The sequence below is a fragment of the Hylaeus volcanicus genome, chromosome 7 (assembly GCF_026283585.1).
Source record: "Hylaeus volcanicus isolate JK05 chromosome 7, UHH_iyHylVolc1.0_haploid, whole genome shotgun sequence".
Classification (NCBI taxonomy): Eukaryota; Metazoa; Arthropoda; class Insecta; order Hymenoptera; family Colletidae; genus Hylaeus; species Hylaeus volcanicus.
The window spans coordinates 20,194,435-20,216,121 of NC_071982.1; the positions used below are offsets into that span (position 1 = coordinate 20,194,435).

At 41.4% G+C, this 21,687-nt stretch overlaps 1 protein-coding gene across 11 annotated transcripts; it reads right to left on the bottom strand.

The window, feature by feature from the left end:
• Window positions 1-109: 109 nt before the first annotated feature.
• On the bottom strand, window positions 110-14,604 carry LOC128880160 (probable Rho GTPase-activating protein CG5521). 11 transcript variants are annotated; one of them, XM_054129928.1, is made up of 29 exons: window positions 14,276-14,604; window positions 12,913-13,023; window positions 12,633-12,650; window positions 12,244-12,415; window positions 11,794-12,151; window positions 11,438-11,715; window positions 11,063-11,357; window positions 10,627-10,991; window positions 10,300-10,522; window positions 10,023-10,230; window positions 9,808-9,939; window positions 9,200-9,418; window positions 8,644-8,834; window positions 8,467-8,565; window positions 8,098-8,382; window positions 7,906-8,031; window positions 7,660-7,827; window positions 6,911-7,021; window positions 6,694-6,852; window positions 6,449-6,628; window positions 6,024-6,387; window positions 5,800-5,948; window positions 5,554-5,729; window positions 5,005-5,464; window positions 4,642-4,928; window positions 4,425-4,561; window positions 4,015-4,140; window positions 3,598-3,618; window positions 110-2,912 (listed from the first exon to the last, which is right to left on the bottom strand). In XM_054129928.1, exons 1-29 carry the CDS (start codon window positions 14,379-14,381, stop codon window positions 2,752-2,754), a joined length of 5,685 nt encoding a protein of 1,894 aa, XP_053985903.1. In that variant the 5' UTR covers window positions 14,382-14,604; the 3' UTR covers window positions 110-2,751. The 11 variants fall into 11 exon arrangements, 10 of the variants coding, with proteins under 10 accessions (XP_053985903.1, XP_053985905.1, XP_053985901.1 ...); XM_054129930.1 differs by having other exon boundaries at window positions 4,015-4,113; window positions 9,200-9,436; XM_054129926.1 differs by having other exon boundaries at window positions 9,200-9,436.
• Between the last annotated feature and the right edge of the window lie 7,083 nt (window positions 14,605-21,687).

A 21,687-nucleotide genomic window follows, 5' to 3' on the forward strand; every position in this document is an offset into this window, starting at 1 on the left:
CGCGATTTTCAAATTCGAATGTTGAGAACGTAAACCCTTTTATGTACTGATTACTCGACGATTAAGATTAATCAGCAAACATTTAGGGGTTAAAGATCCTCGTTAGATATTCAAGATTCATCACAATTTTATTGTGCAATAAAATGTACATTCCATTGCAGAAATGTGTACAATTAATACGATATCAGAGAAACCCTCGGGCAACGAATTTCAGTTACAGAAGGATAACGTGTCTTTTTTTTTAGATCAATTCCGAATACCACTCCCTACGGGAAACTATCTAACGCGTTCGAATACGGAATTATATGTTTCCCTATCCGATTCCTATTTTCCTCTAGAACGCTGTAAATCCTGTAATCGTTTTTATTATGGAGTTCGAATTTCATGGTACAGACTTTACAGCAGAAATTTTGATAAAGTGTTCAGAAACCCTATGTTATGCTATGAAATTCTAATTCCACACTGTTCCCAAAGATTCGAAACGATTGCGATCTATTTAATTTAATGTTAACAGGAAATCAGACACGATTCTATTTGGCAAATAGTAGAATCAGATGACAACGTGTAGAACTCTTCGCGCTAGGTATAATAAATCAATTGTACATAGATATATGTATAACCTCTTTTTAACATTCATATAGAAGCAATGGATTGCAAACACATATCCTTTGCACTCGTTTTCTATTTCAGATCCAAAAAAAAAAAAACTGCGCGAGAGCAAAAAGACATCTCAAATGAACAATTAATATTTGCAGTAGCTTGAACGCATAACAAATTAAAGGAAACAAATTTTGGAAAACGGAAACGACATCGAGAGTAGATTTCATTCGTGTTTTCCTTGCATTTTCATGAGTTTCCTTACGATGTATTACAAGCGTAATGTCCAGTAAGAAAAATAGTTCAGCACTAAGCTAATAATGTTAACAGCAATTTGTATATTTATAACATAAATAATAGCAAGTAGTTATCGTAATGGTACTAATGAAGAATATTTAATTAAGTACAGTTTTTAGATACGATTCGTGAAAGCATCCTTACGTAAGACTGTAATAAGTTCTTTCCTTTCTTCTTCTTCTTCTTCTTCGTATGTATATATCGAATATACGCATATATAGACCAATAGTTTTTCAATGATGCGATACAATGTTTCGCAGAGAATAATTTTCATTAATGATCTCGGCGCCATTCGCATGCTTAACAATTTATGTACAATACATACACGGCTCGTCTCAATTCTACGTCGTTATAAATTAGTGAAAAAATAATGCTGCTTTGGCCATGGTCTGCGCATCAGTAATTATTCACCTACATTTTTCGTTGCTAACATCTATCTACTTTTGAATGCGGTTTCCTGATAATCCTCAAAACGGTAAAAAAACCCGAAGTGTTGAATATCTACTACAATCTCAACTGGAATATCATCGTATCGATATTCGCCACAATATAATAATTTTCTCCCTAAATTCTGTTCATATCGACAGCGACCAATAATATATTAATACTTTGATTATTATCACTGTGTTAACATGAATCTTTCCAAAACAACAGTTTACTCTTACTTAATACATCTTTAATTATTCGTTTACTTTCAAAAACTCTTCTCGATTTCGATTTTTTTTTGTCTTTTTTTTTTAAGATTTATTAACCTTCGGAAATATAACACGTTTTGACACATTATTTAAAATACTTATATCTCGAGTATCGTAAAGCACCAAGTACCTGTAACTTTGGTATGACAACAGAACTGTTCCCTAATTGTTCTCTTCCTCTACGCAATGTACACGAACTAAGTCATTGTCTTCTGTTAAACACGTGGATTCTAATATATTTATATATATGTTCCAGTCGTTGAAGTTAAATACGAAACTTAAGTGGAATGCTTCGATCTTTTTGGAAATACGTTAAAAAGTTTACTCAAAAGATACAGAATGGATGAAGCGTAGAAAAAAAAATAATCGTATGGAATGTAACGTGTAGACAGTTTGAAAGAAATCAAACAGACGCGAAACATGAAGTACAGCTTATTACAGTACTAAGAGATGTGACATTGCTGACTTATAAAACCTTTATGGTTAAAAAATATTTGATTCTAATCGACACGCTTGTAAACGCGTGAGTTAAACGTGTTCTTATCACCCATTAGATTACAGGAAATAAAAGTTACATTTTACGAAGGCATGTGTGTAACATCGAGAGGCTCGTTATCTTTGTTATAAATTAAGATAGAAGCTTTAATTGATAGAATTATTTAAGCTTACCTATTCAAGTACAAGGGTAAACTGATCTTAAGAAAGTACTGTACAATGAAAATAGCTGTCGTATGACACTAATAAGTGTATATAACGAATATAGTTACTATTGTATACCTATGATCCGTTAAATCTTTCCATATATTTTTGTTCCAATAAATTAATATTCACGTTGCAACAAATAAACAACGATCTGTACATTTAATATAAAAATTATACCTAAGGACGGAAAACAGAAAACGCTAAGACTAATCAGATGTTTCGCCGCCCCACTGCAAAGACAATTTCGAAAATGGTAAGTCACCCGAACCCGCCATCTCAACTCTAACGTATCTATTACCTTCAATGCAGAGAACAGTGGGTCGTCTTCTTGTATACTATCGTCACGCATTGTGTTAATTAGCATTTTAAAGAATTCTCTTAAATTACAACTTCCAGGATATACCCGGACAACCTTTTTGTGCAAAAAATGTTCCTTATTATGGTTTCGATACAAAATTCCTTATTTATATCTGGGACTGTCAGGCGGTGTAGGTTGAGTGCTCGCCCTCTGCTTCGGCCCAGTTTTGAACGACATCTTCTTTACGGGTCTAGGTGAAATTCCATGGAGCGCCGTACTCTCTGGAGTGTCGTTACTAAACCACACTCTGCTACCATCGGAAACTGAAACCAAAATGACGCGAAATTTGCTTCGATTCGTGTCGTAAGTTTTAATCGCGAACCAAGGCACACCAAATAATTACATATATAATCAAAAACGCAACAGTTTTGTTTATCATATGCAAATATATAACAGCAAAAGAATAACGTGCAATTTGCCAAAGGGAAAACAATATAAAATCGCATGTGAATTCAATTCAAAGAAAAACCTCGTACGTTACGTGGAGTGACTTTTAAACTTTTTCTTTCCGTAAAGCGAAACAATTATTATTATAAAATAAAACTAAGCGAGCTAGAAAAATTGAACTGTGGGATTGTTTACGTAATTTTTGAGACAACAACTGACGTGAAATATTTGTACATTTAGTTTTCAGATCGTAGGAGATGAGTGGAATGGCATTTATAGACAGACACGTATAACTATATAATTTGCAAAAAGCTAGTTGCAATGTACAATGCTATGTGAGCATAGAGTCTCGGAAGTATTGTCTCAAACATGAAATAAATCTCCTTTGCATTCTACGTGGGAGCTTATTATTTATAAGTCTTCCAAGACACTATACACGCGTAGTCCTGCACTATCAGTCTATAAAGCAACATTAATAAAGGTGGCATCTGTAATGTGACATGAATATAAGGAGATATGAATCAGTCTATGTCTAATATGCACGTAAAATGGAAGTTTTACCTCTGAATAGATTGTGTAAGACTGTCAAACAAAGATATAATTAAGAGACATGTGAATATCAAACAAAGAGCGGTTGTACTATATTTGTTATTAGTCCCTGTTCTTGTTTATCAAGAAATCTCTCTCGATACGCGATATATGTGTTCGGTTATATTAATACTTTCGTGTAAGCAAATCGTTTGGAATTTGCTGGACATAACTTAAAGACAGTGGACGAAACTCTGCATAGTTACGAATATACTGTAACATATAGAACCACTACCGGGTAGTTTTTGGAAAGAGAGATAAATAAACAGGAGGTACACTTTGTATAGACAAAACGTTGATAAAACAGCAAAGAAAAAAAAATAAATTATAATACTACCTTGTTGGGTGGTGTTACAAGGTGGGTGGGGGTTAGTGGACTGAATTAGTCACCTCTATTCGCGCGGTTATCACTGCTCGTCGCCGATGAACTTCGCAGACCCGATCGCCCCTGATGAGAATCTATAAGCGCTGCTGCGAGGTTTGACGACGCTGTGGATTGCACGCTTGTTGTAGATCCTGACAGTGTGATATTGATAATAATAATAATTCACGTCTAAACTCATGCAGGATCTATTGAAAATGGTTCACTGTTCAGCTATGAGCCGTTCAGCTCTTATGAGACATTCTAAGAAGAAGTCGTGACTGCTATGAAGAATGAAAACTTGTGCACTGAATTAAACTGCAAATAAACAGACACTTGAATTTGCACTTAACTATGTCGCTAATTTAAGTTGCAGTTACCTAGAGACAGTTATAGTGAATTTTATCATTTGTTTTCTTACTAACTTATATAAACTAACCAGATACGGAAGAAGCCCCGCTGAACGGGCTCGGCGGCTGCACCGGAGAATACACGTTAGCTGTGAATTCCTCGAACGTAGTCGCTTCTTTATGGTTTCTCATAACGGTATCAATGGACCTCGCTCTCTCCTCGTAACTGAAATGATAAATATATATATATATTTTGAATAAACTAAACGTATAAATACTATCGGTGACAAAGAAAATAGGACTTACTAATGTTGATACAACGTAAGCGTGGACCGTTTCGCCCTACTCGCTGCCAGAGCTGTTGTCCTCACCAATCCGGGCAGAACTCGATCTTCCACGATGCATTCATCAAACAGAGGTCCAAAAAAGGGGATCTCTGCCTTCCGAGAAATTTGAACTCTATATAATTTATTATGTAATGGATAAATTACTATTAAAACATCACAAAATTCCGTTGGTATTATGTCTCTGCGGTAGTCTCTCCAGTGCTCGGACCAAACTATGTGAACCTCGTCGTTGCCAAGGTGCCGCGTCTAAAAATCATTTCGCCTTAAGATATCTTGTCCTGTTAGTATACGTCGTTTCCATAGCATGAGAAATAAAATTTACCTTTTGCAGTAAACTTTCAGGACTATCGGAAGGCATTCTCGTTGCCACGTGGAAGAGAATTTCGGTGAAAGATGTAGCAAAGTAAGGCGCAGTAACGCCAGACGCTTTCCCAGGCACGAGACCGCCTAGGAAACCCGTGTGCGATTCAAGCTCCACTTCCCAAGCCAATCTCGCGATGAAGTTTTCGTATTCTTTACTAGCCGTGACGTTGCTCAATATGGAATTTTTATCCTCCTGGCCCTGACTGACGTAAATTACTGCTATTTTGTGGGTTTCCCTGGACCTCTGACTGTCCAAGTTACGGAGTTCCCGCAAGAGTTTCTCATTTTTCGATAGTAAATGCAATTTTCTACGTTGCTCCCAACCCGACAAACCCAGGTGCGAAAACAGAAGACGGCAGTGGTGAAATGGCGCTGGAGGTGGACGACAGGATGGTGGACTTATTGCTGTTGCACACATGCTGAAACAGTAACGTACAGAGCTGGGTTGAAGAACCGATAACACCTAACCTCAAAATCAAAATTAAAGTATCAAGCACGTATGATGTACCTGATGTGCTGATTCCAGTTGTTGATATGCTCTTGTTCCGCATTCCTCTGGTTGAGAATGGTCGCGATAGTCTCGCTCTCGAGATGCTGCCCTTGGGGTGGGTTAGCTGGCGCGTTAAGTGCGATTTCTGGATTGGTTAATACTTCGGGACTTGTATGTCCTATATATTGTAAGAGCTGAAAGCATAAATATTAAGTTGATACGAGATCGAACAGCTAAATAAATAATATAGTATATCGTCCATACATCGTCCAGGTTATCCATATCGCTTGCGCCGTTTGCAAACGTAGGCAATACATGAGGTTCACGGTGTCGTATCGTGTGTCGCGGCGTGCATGCCTGAGACGTCGTGACGCTGCTCAAGTCATCACCGTGAATTTTTGTTTTCCATTCGACTGAAATAATTGACATGTGTAAATTGAAATATTAATATTCGAAAAATTAAACATACTTATTAACATTTTCATTACCATGTTTTGTAAATGCTATCGGAACATCGTCGTCAACCGAAGGTTGACTGTATAAAATTGAACTATCCCAAGACGCTTTCCCTGCCAGATCCCGCAACAAAACTCTGACCAACGACGGAGCAGTGGTCAATCCAGCAGTGACGCCACCGCCAGGAGCGTCCAATGCGGCCAGCTCCACGAGTGACATTATCACGGAGTTGGACAACATTAGCAATTGTATATTCGGTGCGTGGAAAATGGCAGAGGATAATTCGTCTCCATCGATTCCTGGTACGTCGTCCAACTCGACAACCAATGAAGACAATCGCGCAGCTCCGATACCCATGGGGAAATGTCCCAAGTGATTTATTAAATGCATCATTACCTGAAGAGAATTCAAATTATAACTCGTATTTGATCAAAAGAACTCACCAACTATGTGTTACCATTTTTGCCGCTAGTTGGACAGACTGAATATTGCCTCGCGGAGGCGATTTAAAGCTAGCATCGTCAGGCAAGTTGTCCAAGGTAATATCAGGATCGAAGTCATCGTCCTCGTCTTCGTGACGTTTACCTGACTGTAGCAAGCCTTTAGTGACCCTATCTTGGGCCATGTTATCCAAAACCTGTACACATACAAATCATTTTCGCGAGGAGATAAAAATGATGTCTTTTAAATTACGTTACTAACCGTGAACAAAGTCATTAGCAGAGGTTTTCCCTGAAATACGCGCAATAAGACATCAGGACCTAGGTGCATAGCCCATTCGCCCAAACAGAATAACATCGATATTGGCAAAGGACCGCGTTTGTCTCGAGTACTCATGTATCCAAGCGTTTCCGATAAAATCTGAAATTTACGCCGATTATTAACTTGATTCCTCACGCAATCTTTACGCAACACTCACTTGGATTATTTTAGATGGCACATTCGGATAGAGTTCCAGAAGGGTGTCCGCTTTGTCGCATAATAACAGAAGAGAGTCACACGCCACTTGTGCAACAGTGGCATGACTGGCCTATACGATAGAAAATAGAATTTTAGAATGTTGTAGCCGCACATCGCGGTTGCACTGGTTTTATGTATAATACATTAGTATTAAATGGGAAATACGTTAATCACTAACATATGTAAGGTATTATAATGAAATCAAAGACATTAAAATATTGGACATTTTACACAGACGACCGTGCAATAAAACCATGCAAAGTTGCAGGCATCCTTAAAGATACGTAGACATCAGTCGACAGGTAAATACTGGAACAACATGTAATAAAGGAAACGACATGGGCTGGTTAATCCAAGAAAAACTACCTGATCCATTAGGGGGAAAGAGAAACCAGCTCTGCGACGCTCTGCTCCTTGCATCCGCTGTCGATCAAATTCAGTGGAAGAGATACTGAATTTCTCACTACTACTATGCCATACTACTACGCTTAGCTTAAACATTTTGTTAGATAAATCCGCCTTTCTGAAGAGACGCAACTACAAACTTTAATGATACACTACACAGCATTTATTACTTAACTATATCCCATTGATGCAAAATAATCACTCTCAATTATAATTCGAATATGTATCGTAACATGCAAAATGCCCTTAAACATCAAAAAAATTGTGGACAAAGGTCTTAGATGACAGATTCAGAAAACTTACTCTAAGCGCTAAAAGAAGAACCGTGACGGATTCCGGGATTCTTGGGTGTTGATTCTTGCAGCACAGTTCTCTGTACACGAACATCGCGATACTTGAAAGAGCCACGCATCTTGCTATACCAGTTGGTTCCCGTCTACAGCTTCTCAAAAGAATCGTGATTATGTGTTCCTGAAATGAAACGATGTACGCGAGGATAGAGTATAAAATAAGGTTAAATTAGAAGTGTGAACTCTGGTATCTGTCTACCTTTGCGTCTGGGCACGTCATGGTCAGAATGTCTGTTGGAGTGGGTTGCAATACGGGCAATTTAACCGTAGTTGCAGGTAAGGACAGTAGTGATCCAATTATTGAGACAGCTTCTGTCCTCGGCGCCTGTAACGTTTCAATATTATTCATAGCTTTATAATAACACGATATTACTGCAAAGTCGCTATTTACCTCGATGTCCTGGCTGCTCAATATTACATTAGCAGCGTGAATGTAATCTAAGATCAACAGGCTAGAGCCAGGAAGATTCAAACTGAAAAACCTGGGCCCGGTGTACTTGACCAGCACGTGCAGTACTTTACTGTCGTTGCTGACGATACCGTTGTGAACCGCGCGATAGAAAAGGGACAAGTGTTGCTTCGGTAAATTGATGTCCTGCGGCTGAACTGTCAGAAGGCAGATCAAACGGTACGCTGCTAATTTTCCAACTTCGTACTGATCGGGAAGTTGTATGGCCTAAAAATAGGTATTCATAAAATTGCCTTGTCAAGTTCTGCAACCTTTAAAATATTTGAATTATATGATTTATAGGTTGACAACCTTGAAACACCACGGCGCGATGACTGTTAAAGGAGGTATAAGTTCAGGAGCTGGAGGGGTTGCTTGATTGTCTCCCGAAACACCTTGGTTCAAACGAATCTATTTAAGAGCGAGAAAGTAATGTTAATTTACACAGATCTGTGCGATCTATGTCAATGTTTATGAACAGATTCTGACTTTTATAAGTGTCTGCGTGAGTTGAACGAGGTAATCCATGACTTGACCATGAAGAGAAGGATCCTGAATGTTATTCACATCCCCCAATGCAGATAACATACGTCGCCATAATACGACTGCTACGTCAGGCAACCAACCGCGAACACCACCACCTGCCATAACAGATCTCCTTTCCGACGCGTCATTAGTATCTGCAAAGTAATTAAAACGACAATATAAATATTCATACACAAAATATAAAATGTGTGCAAATAGCCTCGTTAATTTGCAAAAATATAAGCAAAGCGTATGTATAAAAGAAAATAAATTATTCTTCGAGTAAATGTTTCACTGTTAGTATTACATTTATGAACTGTAGCGCGGTAAATCAAGAAAAACATATACAGATATATTTTAGAAATCGTAAATATGCTCACACGTTGTTATGCAATTAAAAAGAAAAAAAAACAAATAATATTTGTGTATCTTAAGAGGGTACTCTCTTTTTCGAGTATTAATTTTTGACTCGAAAAGAAGGAGTACCTTTAATACAAACAGCAGCAAATCGTCTACTTACCGATACTACTGCCGTCAATGTTCTCTATTTGTATCGGACTGTCTTTGTTGCTGTCGACCCCGCTGCTAGGCGTCGGAGACGGGCACCTAGGTGACGGTGGCTCGCTATCGACTATGATAATGCTATCCAAGGATTTAGCGCGTCTGTTCGGTAACATTTTCCTTCCAGGTCCCGACGAAGATGTGGTACCGCTTGACAATAGCCGCGCCATGTCTTGCTCTATCGACAGGGGGAGTACTGCGCGCGTGGAAATTGTTTACACTTAATACACAAATAAGCCACAACCACTGAGGAGATATATGTCTTTGGCGAAACGATTTTAGTCGGACGATTTACCGGCTGAAATGAAGAGCAAGCGACAAAAAACGAAGAAAGTGGATGTTACGAATAGAAGGGAACGAAGGGAAGAGAAAGAATGTGACGAGACGAATGTCTGGCTGACACCAGACTGGTTATTTTTAAACCAGTGTCAGCGCATCAAAGCGAAAAAAAAGTAAGAGACAAAGTTATAAATAAATTGCACGCGCTATCAGCAACACAGATGGCACTACCGAATTGCATAGGTCACCAAAGTTCGATCAGGGTTCAAACTTGACGTCTGGACTCACCAGGAATACCGCTGTGCACGGTGTGGGTACGATTTCTGTGAAGTTTCGTACGCGCTTTTCCATTGTATATCGAGTTGTCGCTTGCACTGCGCGGCAGATGTCGCACTTTTCTCAAGTCTCGCATCGGATGGTCTATTTAAAGCATAGAAACATTTCGTGTCGCTGAGAAGAGCTTGCATAAATAAGAAGTGGAGTATCGCTTCGCTATTTATTACCAGTAACATTTTCTTTAGAGACCGCACTGTTGTCTTGATCGACGCTTCCTTTGCGAGGTGGCTGGACACTCCCCGTGGAAGCGGCACGACTCCCAACGCCGCGACGCCTCTTAGTTTTTTGCTCGCTCAGTCTATCCAATGGTAGATCGTTCAGATCCAAGTTATACACGTGTCTGGCAAGCACTCTCGTTAAAGTGTCCAGCGTTTTCTACGAGAAACAAGTTACAACGTACAAGAACATTTTTTTTAATCTTGTAACTACCGCAATGTAACTTACTGCCCACTCTCGAATTAACTCTTCCCATTGCGTTAAAGACGTTATCACGTCTAAAAACTGATCCCACAACTGAGTAGAGATAACGACGTTTAGATTGGCTTTAATCCACGTGACGATCAAAGTTTGAAATATGGCAGGTGCTAGCTTGCCGCCGATGCTTTCTTGAGCTTTGCGTCGAGACGATTTTTCGTTGAGAACGAGCGACGTTATTTGCAGCAGTACCCTATCGAGTCGAACCCAAAAATAGTCATTATAAGCGAACCACCACGATGAGGTTCTTATCGAGAGTTGATAAAGAAATAAAAAATTTGTGTATCTTCCACTTACCTAAGCAACTGTTCCCAAGTGGCTGGTTCTAATCTAGAATGCATAACGACGTAACGATACACGTTCAAAACCCTTTTACAGCTATCCGTTTGTTCTTCGAGTAACGTTGGGGATGCATTTGGTCCAGAATGTTCTAAGAAGAATACATTAGAAGCTTGCGTAATGAATACTTGAAGAACATTTTGTAATCCCGCTCTTATGAACAAGTTTTCTCTGTGTATAGCACCGAGGTAGGAATCGTTCCTCAATCTCGTTTGACGATAGGATTCGGATGGACTTCTATCGATATCGCTTGGGTCCTTCTTGTCCTCCGAGTCTCTTTCCTTGTGACTGTCCAATGATTCCAACATGAACGGAGGAAGTTCCTAGCGAAAAATCCAACGTACATTTCTACCCAACGTATATTAAAACATCGTCGAAGAAACTGATTACGTACATTCATTTGAATCCAATCTTTGTAAACGGCTATAGCCTTCCTTATAGCACCAGCGTGGTTAAAGTCCAGAAGAAATGCTTGTCTATACAGTTCGTGTACTAAATTCACGTTATCTCTGTTACTGTAAAGAACTTCTCTAACCAGAGTAACAGCCGAAACGGTATTGTCTTCCTGATTTTGATTCTCTGGCTGAGACACAGTTGACTCGGGCGACAGTAAAGACGAATCGCTCGAGTTCTGTGTAACTGAAACGCGACGAAGTTCCGAATCCGTACTTTCTTCGTTCGGAGTTGTGCTAAAGCAAAAGTCATCGTATTAGTCGTGCGCTATCGCTGCTAGTGTACTAACAATATTATACTTTTAATATTTGGATACCTATGAGAAAGATGTGCGAAAAGACCATCTTTTCTAGCGACATGCGTAAAACTAGCAATCCATTTAATCAAAGCAACTTTACACAATACATAATTATCCTGACTTTGATTCGTTGGTTTACGCATCGTAGGCAATTCTAAATTAGGTTTGTACAAGGAGAAATTGTCGTCGAACTCAGGGCAAATATGACGAAGGTATGCAACTTTAAAACGTTCTAATAAAAATTGAAAAGTCTTGTGCTGTCGCGAAGATTTATCTCGCCATTCTATCTTTATGACCTGTACAGAACATAAAAAGAGTTCCATTTAATGGGATTACTGGAACCTGCTATATTTTCTTGAAGCATTTAAATATACCTGAGTAACCATAAATTCAAGCAACGCTTCTAAAAATCGAACAGTCTCGTTATCAAGAGGCTTTTCTCCGCCTTGCGGGGGTAAAATAGGTCCACCGTCGACTGGAGTGACGGGACACTGATTCGAGGCATTGTCGTGAAAAGTACTTTGCGACAAGTGCGTATCGTAAAATTCCTTCTTATCTTTATCATCACAACCAATTGCTTTTGCAAGCTTGTCCTTCTTTCCATCCGCCTTACGTTCAGATTTGTAAGGGGATGGTTGCTGGGGTGGAAATCCTGGCACCAGACTTGCAAACATTTGATGTATATGCTCAGGGGCATTTTCACCAAGTGCTTGATACCACAAAATAAAATACCTGCAATTAAATTGGAACATGTCAGACATTGGTGCTGATATATACATGTAAGAATCTTTACTCCTACGGATATTCTTAAACTTTTTATGTACCTTACAGCTTGTCTACGAAGTTTCCAACTATTACCAGGATGTAAAAGTTTCTGCAAAATCCTAGCCAGGCTGTGACATTGCCATCTTCTATTGAGAAGCTCAGGGAGAAGAGTTAAAACTTTCTCTAAGAGCTGTAACACCTGCTCCAATTCCTCCCTATGTGCTTTATGCACTACAAAGGAAATATTTTTTTTTTTAAATAAATGCAACATATTTATCTATGTAAGTTCTATCCTATGTTACATTGATGACTAATAAAAAAAATATATATATAAAAAAAGCACTGGTCTGTATGTCTCCTATGTGCATGCTATTTATAATAATGTTATACTTGTACAACATGCCAGGGACATATACAGTGTCATCTGTCATCTCTGTCTTTTACTCACCAATGTGGAAGGAAAGTTCTGGCAGCAAAATAGAGAGAAAACAAGCAAATAGTAAAATAATTATAATACCGGGAATTAGAAAAATGATATATGTAAACTTTGATACATTCATTACAGTCATACTTCTATAAATAAAACTGCATTGCACCACAGTCATATTCTTACAAATAAAACTACATTGACAGAAAGAGAAATTGCAGTCATGTACACATTTATTTGCGATGCAGTTATAATTTATATGATTTAGAGATAAATAATTTGTATCAGCAAATGATCCTACCTCTTTGCCGGAGGTTTGCTTCAGCTGACACAAAACAATCGTACAGAATAAAATAGACATGACTGAAGTTGCCTTCAAAAAACCCCTTTGCCTCATCAGTGTCCACATTTTCTGTAAAACAATAGATTAACAAAAACATTTCCTAATGTTTCTTTTGATACAGCATCAAATCATGTTAGAAACAATTGTTAATTTGTTCTTGTTAACATCAATATAGGAAAGTGGTAATTTTATCAGTGTATATAATAAACGTTTATTATAAGTTGGGCAGGATCAGAAATCAGAGCTACTATTCTTTCATGAGAGGTTTGGTCTATAGGGAGAGCTGTGGAACCTCTATTACATCATCACTGGTCTTGTGTACAGGTACTTATATAGTAGAACTTCTTTTTTCCTTCTATGTTCTCATATGACCACTGTGAATATTGTCCTTATGCATAGCTACACGATAAAAACATATGGCAAATATTCAGGTCTTTAAGAGAACAAAAAAAAAATTAAATTCTTTTATCTATAATTATCAGATTGTCCTCTTAAGAATTCAAATTTATCAAGACTGGTCAATGATGATTAAACATTTAAGCATGTACTACTATCTACGTGCAATAATAATGTAACATTAGATGGAAATGGAGGCCACGGTGGGTTGGTTAGCGTGGTCATGCGGTTTGGTGATTAGATACTGACTGCTTCTCGATACTACGATCCTTGCATTGTAATTACACGCAAGCAAATCATTTTCTTCTCAAAATAGAACATGAAATACGATTGGAAGTTACTAACTTCTAAAAAAAAAAAACAATAAATTCTTATCAATGCAGATACGCATAATGACATGTAAATTTGCAATAATTAACCAAGGTTCATTTGTATTTTAAACTCGGATTATACAAATTGTACTTTCATTTTAGTACCCATTAAACTCCAGTAGAATATTTTTTTTGTAGTATTCAAATAGCGAAACAGCTGATGCTAGAAGTGGACTAAAAGTATAAAGGCTGCTTAGGAATCAGTTATTTTTAAAGCCTTAGTTTTACAGGAAACATTCTAATACACTGTCCCTCCGAAAAATGTTCGAATGCGGTAACAGCTGACACTGGAAGAATCCTAGACATCGCTGGCAAATGGGAAAATTCATTCAACCGAATTTTTGACGAAGTCGACGATAACGTTAATCGAGTGTGTTGACGCGTAGGCGGCAAATGCTAACAAAATCGCCCCCTCTCCCCCTCTTTCAACCGTCGTGTTCGTTAGCCAGCGCTGACGAAACTGGTTTATTCGCTTTTAATTTTCGCAACAAATTAAAGCACGAGATTAATTACGAGGAGGACGCGGAACTAGAGGCAAAGAACGTGGGGCTCACCTAGTACGATCTTAAGGTGCTTGAACCGAGTAGCGCTATCCTTTTTAACATCCTGAATCTTCAGTGTTGACTTTTTGACGTCTACATGAAGTTTTTTGCTGAACATGATTCAATGCGAGCCGCCGCCGGCCGCGACGACAAGAACTATCATCGATGGTGTACAAAGTCGTCCTCATGGATACAGGCCGACTAACTACGCACTGTCACCATGTCAGGGACTCGAAAAACACAGTCCCTTTTATCACGGTTCGGCGTCAAATTTCGCGAGCGCACACACCTCCGATCAGATGTACGTGGCAGCCATCTTGACATCCTCGCCGCGCACTGCTCATAACCTGTCGGGGCAATGACATCATCGTCGTACGGTTAATTCGTTTTTCCTTTCCCTTTAATTTTCACCTAACACTAAAACAACACCTACGCGACCTATCGTATCTCGCCGAAGCAATTAATCGCTCTTCTCTTATCGAGACGATATTCCCTTGATTAATTCTTCGCTCGAGTGCTGGCCAGCTGCTTTCCAAATGTCGAAACTGAATTTTTTTGAAAGGTGCCGCCTTTGCTGTTTTACCATCCTAAGGTGACGAGTATTCCAACTGTTTATTTACCTTGGCATATGTTTAGAGTAACATTTCTCGAGATACCAGGAAATAGAGTAATTATAACTGAATAATAGTTACTATAAAATCTTAATAAAGCTGAGAATTTTGTTCCCGCCATTTCTTTGTGTTACCGACACATAATAATGCGAACCTTGACCGATAAGTTACCTTCGAGAATGTTTGAAATATTATTTTTTTAAATTATGTGTGTCTAACTGTTCGATAAAAGAAATGAAGAAAATTCAAGAATAATTGGAAATCGTAGTATCGAAGTAAGAAGCACACCAATTGAGTTATCCTAGGAGTCTCTCATAAGGTAAATTGAATCTACCTTACCAATCGAATCTCCCATGGTAACCCGAATTATTACTAGATGGCCGATTCACATGTGTTTTCCTAATCTGGTGATATTTCCCAATCGGAAGTGACGTTTTCGCATTCAAGGGAATCGATGGTATCATACTTAAAGGTTATGCCTCGAAATCTCATGGAACTGGCGTTCAATCAACGCATTAGTTACAGCCAACGACAAAAAGTAAAAGAATTCTGGAAATTTTACGACTCTAAGGGGTCACTGAAACTTTATGAAATACCATCGGGTATAATCACGTTACAATTACTTCTAATATGAATCTACGAATATTCATGGATCGACAAAGATAGGTTTTTAACATTTGTAGCTAAGGAACCATTCCAGGAGGAATGTCCCGAGGAAATTCCTTCAAAATTAACCAGAAAAATATGGCAGGAACAATTAAAGGTCTTTCGTGAACACGGATTGGACAAAGCTGTACTCGACGCGACCGAAACGTGCAAACTTTGCGAAACTGATACCGATTACAAGTAAAAGAAAACGAAGTCCATCAAAGTCACAGATGTTAAAGTCTAACGTCGTTATCTTGTCCCTCTTAAAGACACTCGGAATTAGCTGACAAGGTGCAGGAACCCTACGAGGAGTTACTGAACGACATGAAGGCTTTCGACGAAAGGACGAACAACAAATCGAAAAGCGAAACCGAAATAGAACGGAAGATATCCTGTATATCATAAATCGATAGAATGTAAAGCGAGAATATTTATTAAATTTCTGTTTACAAGTTCAACCCAAAAATCACGAATGGTAAACTAGCCGGAGTACAGACGAGTGGAAAACAACACACGGTTCCGTTCAGTATCGAATTTCTGTGGTGCAGGAGGTCGACGTTGTTCGCTTCGAGCAAGGTGCCTTGCCACGGGAGCCATGAATGGACCCGAGGATGTTGAATCCTTGCACGACATCTGGCCCTCCGAATCTCTCGCGTTACCTCCTTATTGCCACTTCACCGCGCATTCTACGTTTCGTACGTGCTAGCTTTAGACTCGCAACTGTTCGCAAATGAATTTTAATTGCTCTTATTAAACAGACTGATTAGAACTATCGGCGTAAATAAGTCGCGCGGATCGGTGACGGATTGTTCGCCACAAAAATGTGGTTAAATAAAATTTCGCGAACGGGGATCAATTACGGTATAATATGGCTAACATGATTGCGATGCAATTTAAACAACAACATGATACTCTCAATAAATTTGGTTATAATTTCCTACCGATGGAGCGTAACGGTATACATCGCGAAACCTTATTTAAACAATCGAAAATCGTCGACAAAAATAATCATTTTCGAGGGATGCGATTCGGCTGTTGTTTTCAATCACGGAGTAACTACATTTTAATAACTGCGCGTAGACGAACAAAACAAAAAAAAAAAAACCGTGAGAAAGGCCAACGTAAAAATCGATACTTGCTCAATATTTATTCGATACCCACCCCTTCCCCCTGCAGCGCGAACACAAATAAAAACACACGACCGTAACAATAACGCGGACGCAACGAGGAGAGCTGACTCTGTGCTTAGACCAAATAAACAATCGCGATGCAAGGCAACGCAAGAATAATTTTGAAAACCATGCATGTACAAGGTGTCCGGAACTCGACGCGCTAAACTATCCGTTCGATTAACAAGTGTTGGTAAACACGGATCGAGAAGTCAAAAAGCTTTCAACAGCGGGTGTTTTAAATTTCCAACGGTAAGTAGGTAGCCTGTGTCTCATTCGACGGCCATCGACATTTGGGCTATAGATTTTTGCGCGCCCTGTACGCAGACAAATCTAAGGGGAAAAATAAAATGAACGGAAGAAGAATCGACGAGCTCGATCCGAGGGACATCGACGTACGTTACTTTCGTCGAGCGCACACGGAGACAATGAGAGTAAAAATAGAGGAGAAGATGGTAGGACTCACGTGAAGAGACAAAAGAGTGGCACAGACCGGGATGGGGGGTCGAGGTAAAGGAGGGGGTCCCGTTGACGGAGATTCGACGAAGCAGAGATGTTTAATCGGTGCCTGGCCCGCATCAGGTTGATCGAGGACCCCCCAGCTGGGTGTTCCGAGGGCGACGCCGACGACGACGTACGACGACGAGGACGAGGACGAAGGACGGGAAACCGTGGGCCTACGATGACGGCTCGGAGGGAGGGGGGCGTAAACGGAACCGGGGTGGGTACCAGGGGAGAGGCTGCGCCGTGCCGATGAAGCGAACAATGGAGGCGGGATGCTCATTTGTCTGCGGGCATTGTTGTTCACCCGGCCGGAAACACGAGCTCCGTGCTCTCCTTTCTCTCTCCCTCTCTCTCTCTGCGGCCCCCTACTCCATCCCTCCGTTACTCCCCTTCGCGTTCGTTTCGTCCGTGGCTCCCTGGTGCCCCTCTACCCGTTGATTATTTTCCCTCGTGTTCCACGGAACGACAATAACAATCGTATTTACCTACGATCGATGTGTCACGCTGGTCAATGTTCATCCTCTCGACGATGCAGAAGACTCGAGATCGAAAGTGGCCTCAGTTCTGAAACGTGGAGGAGGTTTCAACTAATTAACCTAGTACCAGCTGATAAAGTAATTTAACGCGAGTATATACATATCTTACTGCTTGGACCCATCGTCCCTGCGATAGTTTAAAAGAACCAGTAGAGCCTCCTATAGAAAAGTCCCCGATTACAAAAAGGTGATTTCCCTGTTCTTTGATCTCGGTCAATCATCGACACGGTCGTATCGATCGAGATCCCTTTCCAGCCGACTCATCGACCCATTTCCTTCGACCCAGCAGACACGCCGTCTCCGTTGGGACGGTTTCCAGATCGCCTCTAATCAGGCACGATCGATCCCCGAAAAAGTAGCATGCACGTCGGGAACTGAAAAACCGCCGATCGGTTAGAGGGACGAGGTTGAGGGGGAACGGGGGGCGCTCATAGTTTACTATCGGGTGCCCACCGATGCGGACGGTAGCCATTTTGAACGAGGGGACCCGGTTTCGTGGCTTCTCTCCGCTGTTCTGGCGAAGGTAAAGGACACGGGAGGAAGAGGACCGGGCCAGAAGGGAACGACGAACTCGAGGGAGGGCACGGAGGGTGGCTTCTGGCTCATTGGGCAGACGTACAAATTCGACGCGACGTATCCGTGGATTACGTGAGGGGCCCCGCCACGTTGGTCCCCCGAACTTCGGGTACCGCTTCGTGGGGCCCTGTTGCAGCATCGTGAACGCCGCGGAGAGAGGGACAACCACCGTCCCCCGTCTTATCTTCGACATCGGTCCCGAGCTTCCTTCTTAACGGGTGACCGGACACGAGCTACGCGCATACGCGACGCGTCTCCTCCAACGACCATCCTCCAGCCATCCACCAGCCATCCTCCACTCTTTCCTCTAGCGCGTACGCCTTTGTGCACGTGTCCTCCCTCGACTCGCTCGCTCCCAGACTCGCTGAAAATCGTGAAAGGACAATATCGAAGATGGCTGTTCATTTCTCCGCGATCATTTCTATACTTACATCTTACTTCTATACTTCCATCGATCGCAGTGGAATATCGACGGAGGGCTGTCGAACGAGAATAACGCCACTATTTCTCGTCGAATATACTCGAATGCTCGGAGTAGATTCCACGCGGAGCGAATGAGAGGGAATTAATTAAACGCGCGCATCGCAGCCTGCAACTCGATGCTCGCTGGTGCAGCGTTGCGATACGTAGCCGACCAATGGAGTGCAACATTGTGCTGGACGGGTCCGAGCTGCGAAGTGTCGGTTTGTGATCGATGCTTACACGTCGAGTGCCCCTGCATCTTGGATGGCCTGTAATAAATAACGTCGAACGCGTGACGTTCCCTAAAAACGTTCGACGGACATTTTAATACCGTTCGGATATTTTGCTAGTCCGTGTCTTGGCCCGAAGGGGTGAAAACAAATCGTTTTAGTCAGCGAAACGATCCATTACATCCGATTCACCATGTAATGACGTTCCAGGGGCGAAACGGCCGCGGAAGGCGACGCGAACGAGCGCGTCGGAGGAAAGGTTACTTTGTGAGAGGACCGGCTCCCGAAAATCGGGGTCGTTGGCGTGTAATTTTACGGACGGATAATGCGATGTTAATAGAATGGAATATCGGCCGGCAGTTCCCATAAATCATGTTTAATTTGGCAGAGCCATTCGTTCTAGCGAGCTTCCAGCCTCCTCGTCATCATCGTTCGGTTCATCCTTTCGCCGGTCCTTCGACTCCTCATCGTGCGGCTTCCGTCGGCCGAGAGAGGATCGTAAAACGGAGGGGCCCCTTTTCCGTGACCCTGGGACGCTCCAGATCCGAGCCCTTCCATTCTTGGTTCCTGTCTCGTCTTCTTCTCGCCACTCGCGAAACAGCCTTTTTGCTCGCCGCAGCGATCGCGCGCAGTCCAGCGACAAAAGGAATATCGTCCAAGTACCTACGTGCACGGGCACGTTAACTGTGATCATATACTCCTATTACTTCCGTCATTTGGTCGGAATTACATTTTCATCGGCAGCTGGACACCGGTGGCTCTGTGCCCGTTATAAAAATATCGGGTTGGCTGTTAAAATGCTAATTTAACGTTTGGAAAATATCGCGAGAAAATTACGTTTGCGATTCGATTGAAAGCGGTATGGAGTTCGGTTGTTGATTAACAATTCTGCGGATATTTATGGAAAATAAAATCTTTGCGAACGTGCCTACAAACATTGAACCTAAATTTATTTTATTCTGCAAATATCATAACGTGTACTTTACTTTCAATCTTTATTATATTCGTGTATATTTGTTGCATTTAGTAATTTCCTGCACATTTAAATTTCCTATAAATACGTAAAGATCCGCGGTCTAATTATCGCCATGGATTAAATGAAGTATTAAACGCCATGGATACCTCGAGATAGACACGCGGAGTTCTCGCGAACGCTATCATACTAAAATAATCCTTCGAGCGGAATCGGTCAGCTGACGGTGCTCCGTTTAATTCCATTTTCGTTCTGTCGTAAACAATGACGTCACGCCTCGCGGCCACCGGCTCTCAGCCGGATGTTATTCTTCAATTAATGTGTGCCTTATCGACGCTCGCGATCCTGCCGTCGCCTCTCCCTGGAAAGAATCTTATTCAGCGACTACGCTCACGAAACGCTACACTCTTACCACCTTCGCTGTTATATCTGTTCTCCAAACGATGATATCGACGATAGAACGACGTCCTAAAATCGCCACGAAACTAAACACCGTAGATTGCAACCGGTTCCTTGAGGAGTTTCTTCTCTGAATAATTATTCGAAACCGTTATTCTTCTCGTCGACGTTTCAGTTTCTGCGTCCTGCAACATACCGATGTTAATTAATAATTAGAAAAAGGGATTCGCTGGGAGAGAGGTCTAAGCTCGTCAACGTTCCTGGAAAAGCCGAGGAACGAGCGGGACCGGGGTCGTCCTCTTAATTTCTAATTTCATTACGTATACTCGTTCGGGCCCCCATAATGGCCCCACGATGCCCCATAGGCCATCTGGCACGATCTCCGAGGATCTACATATCGATTGAGCATAATCGATCAAGATCGATCAGCGGAACGACGTCTAGCTGGCTCTGGGTAATCATGCTGCGATCGAATTTACATGGTAAACTGCGCGATCGATCGCAACGTTCTTCTACCCGTTGTTCGGCCGAGCAGGGATTCGCTCGAGCGATTCGCGAGAACAACGGACGATTCTAATTTAATATGTATAAAACCAAGGGTTAGATTTAGGGTCGGTATTAGATTCTACGGTATTAAATACTACTCCAGGTGTTTTCAATCGAATTTTTCCAGCTTGCTGTCGCTTCACTCGAGGTCTACGTATCCAACGATGTCCATGTCGGGACCTAACGAGCCCACAGTCCTCCGTTTCCCGGCCCATGCGTTTCTCGCTATCCACAGAAGACGCCAGAAACGGTCGAGCGTGCCTGGATCACCGTTGGTCTGCATTTCAAGCGCTTCAGGTGCCTCGCGTGTCGTCCGTCGAGCCGTAGAAAAATTTCGAACGGCCGTTTCTAGCTTCTTGCGGCCGTCTAAATAAATCCTAGGCTATCGTATCGCCTCCTCTCGAGCGGTACCCGCCTTCTCCGAAGCTGGAGTTTCTTGGTGTCATTATTTAACTACGTTAGATTAAAGATCGTATCTTGAGTCGAGATCACCCAACCACGGGGACGAGTGGAACAACGATAGGTCGTCCCTAGCCTCGACAGTTCCATGCCTGAGAATTTATCGAACATTTGGCCCAATTTAGAACAAACCCTGACTCTACTTTGCACAGTCGCCGTTGAAACAAGAACGAATCGTGGGAAGCGCAATTACCCGAGGGCTTCCACTCCACTTTTGTAACAACAAAACGAACGCGATATTCATGGCGTTCATTTTTGTTAACATATACAATGTTTACGTTCGAACAGGAGCCGCCCGCGGACGTCGAAAC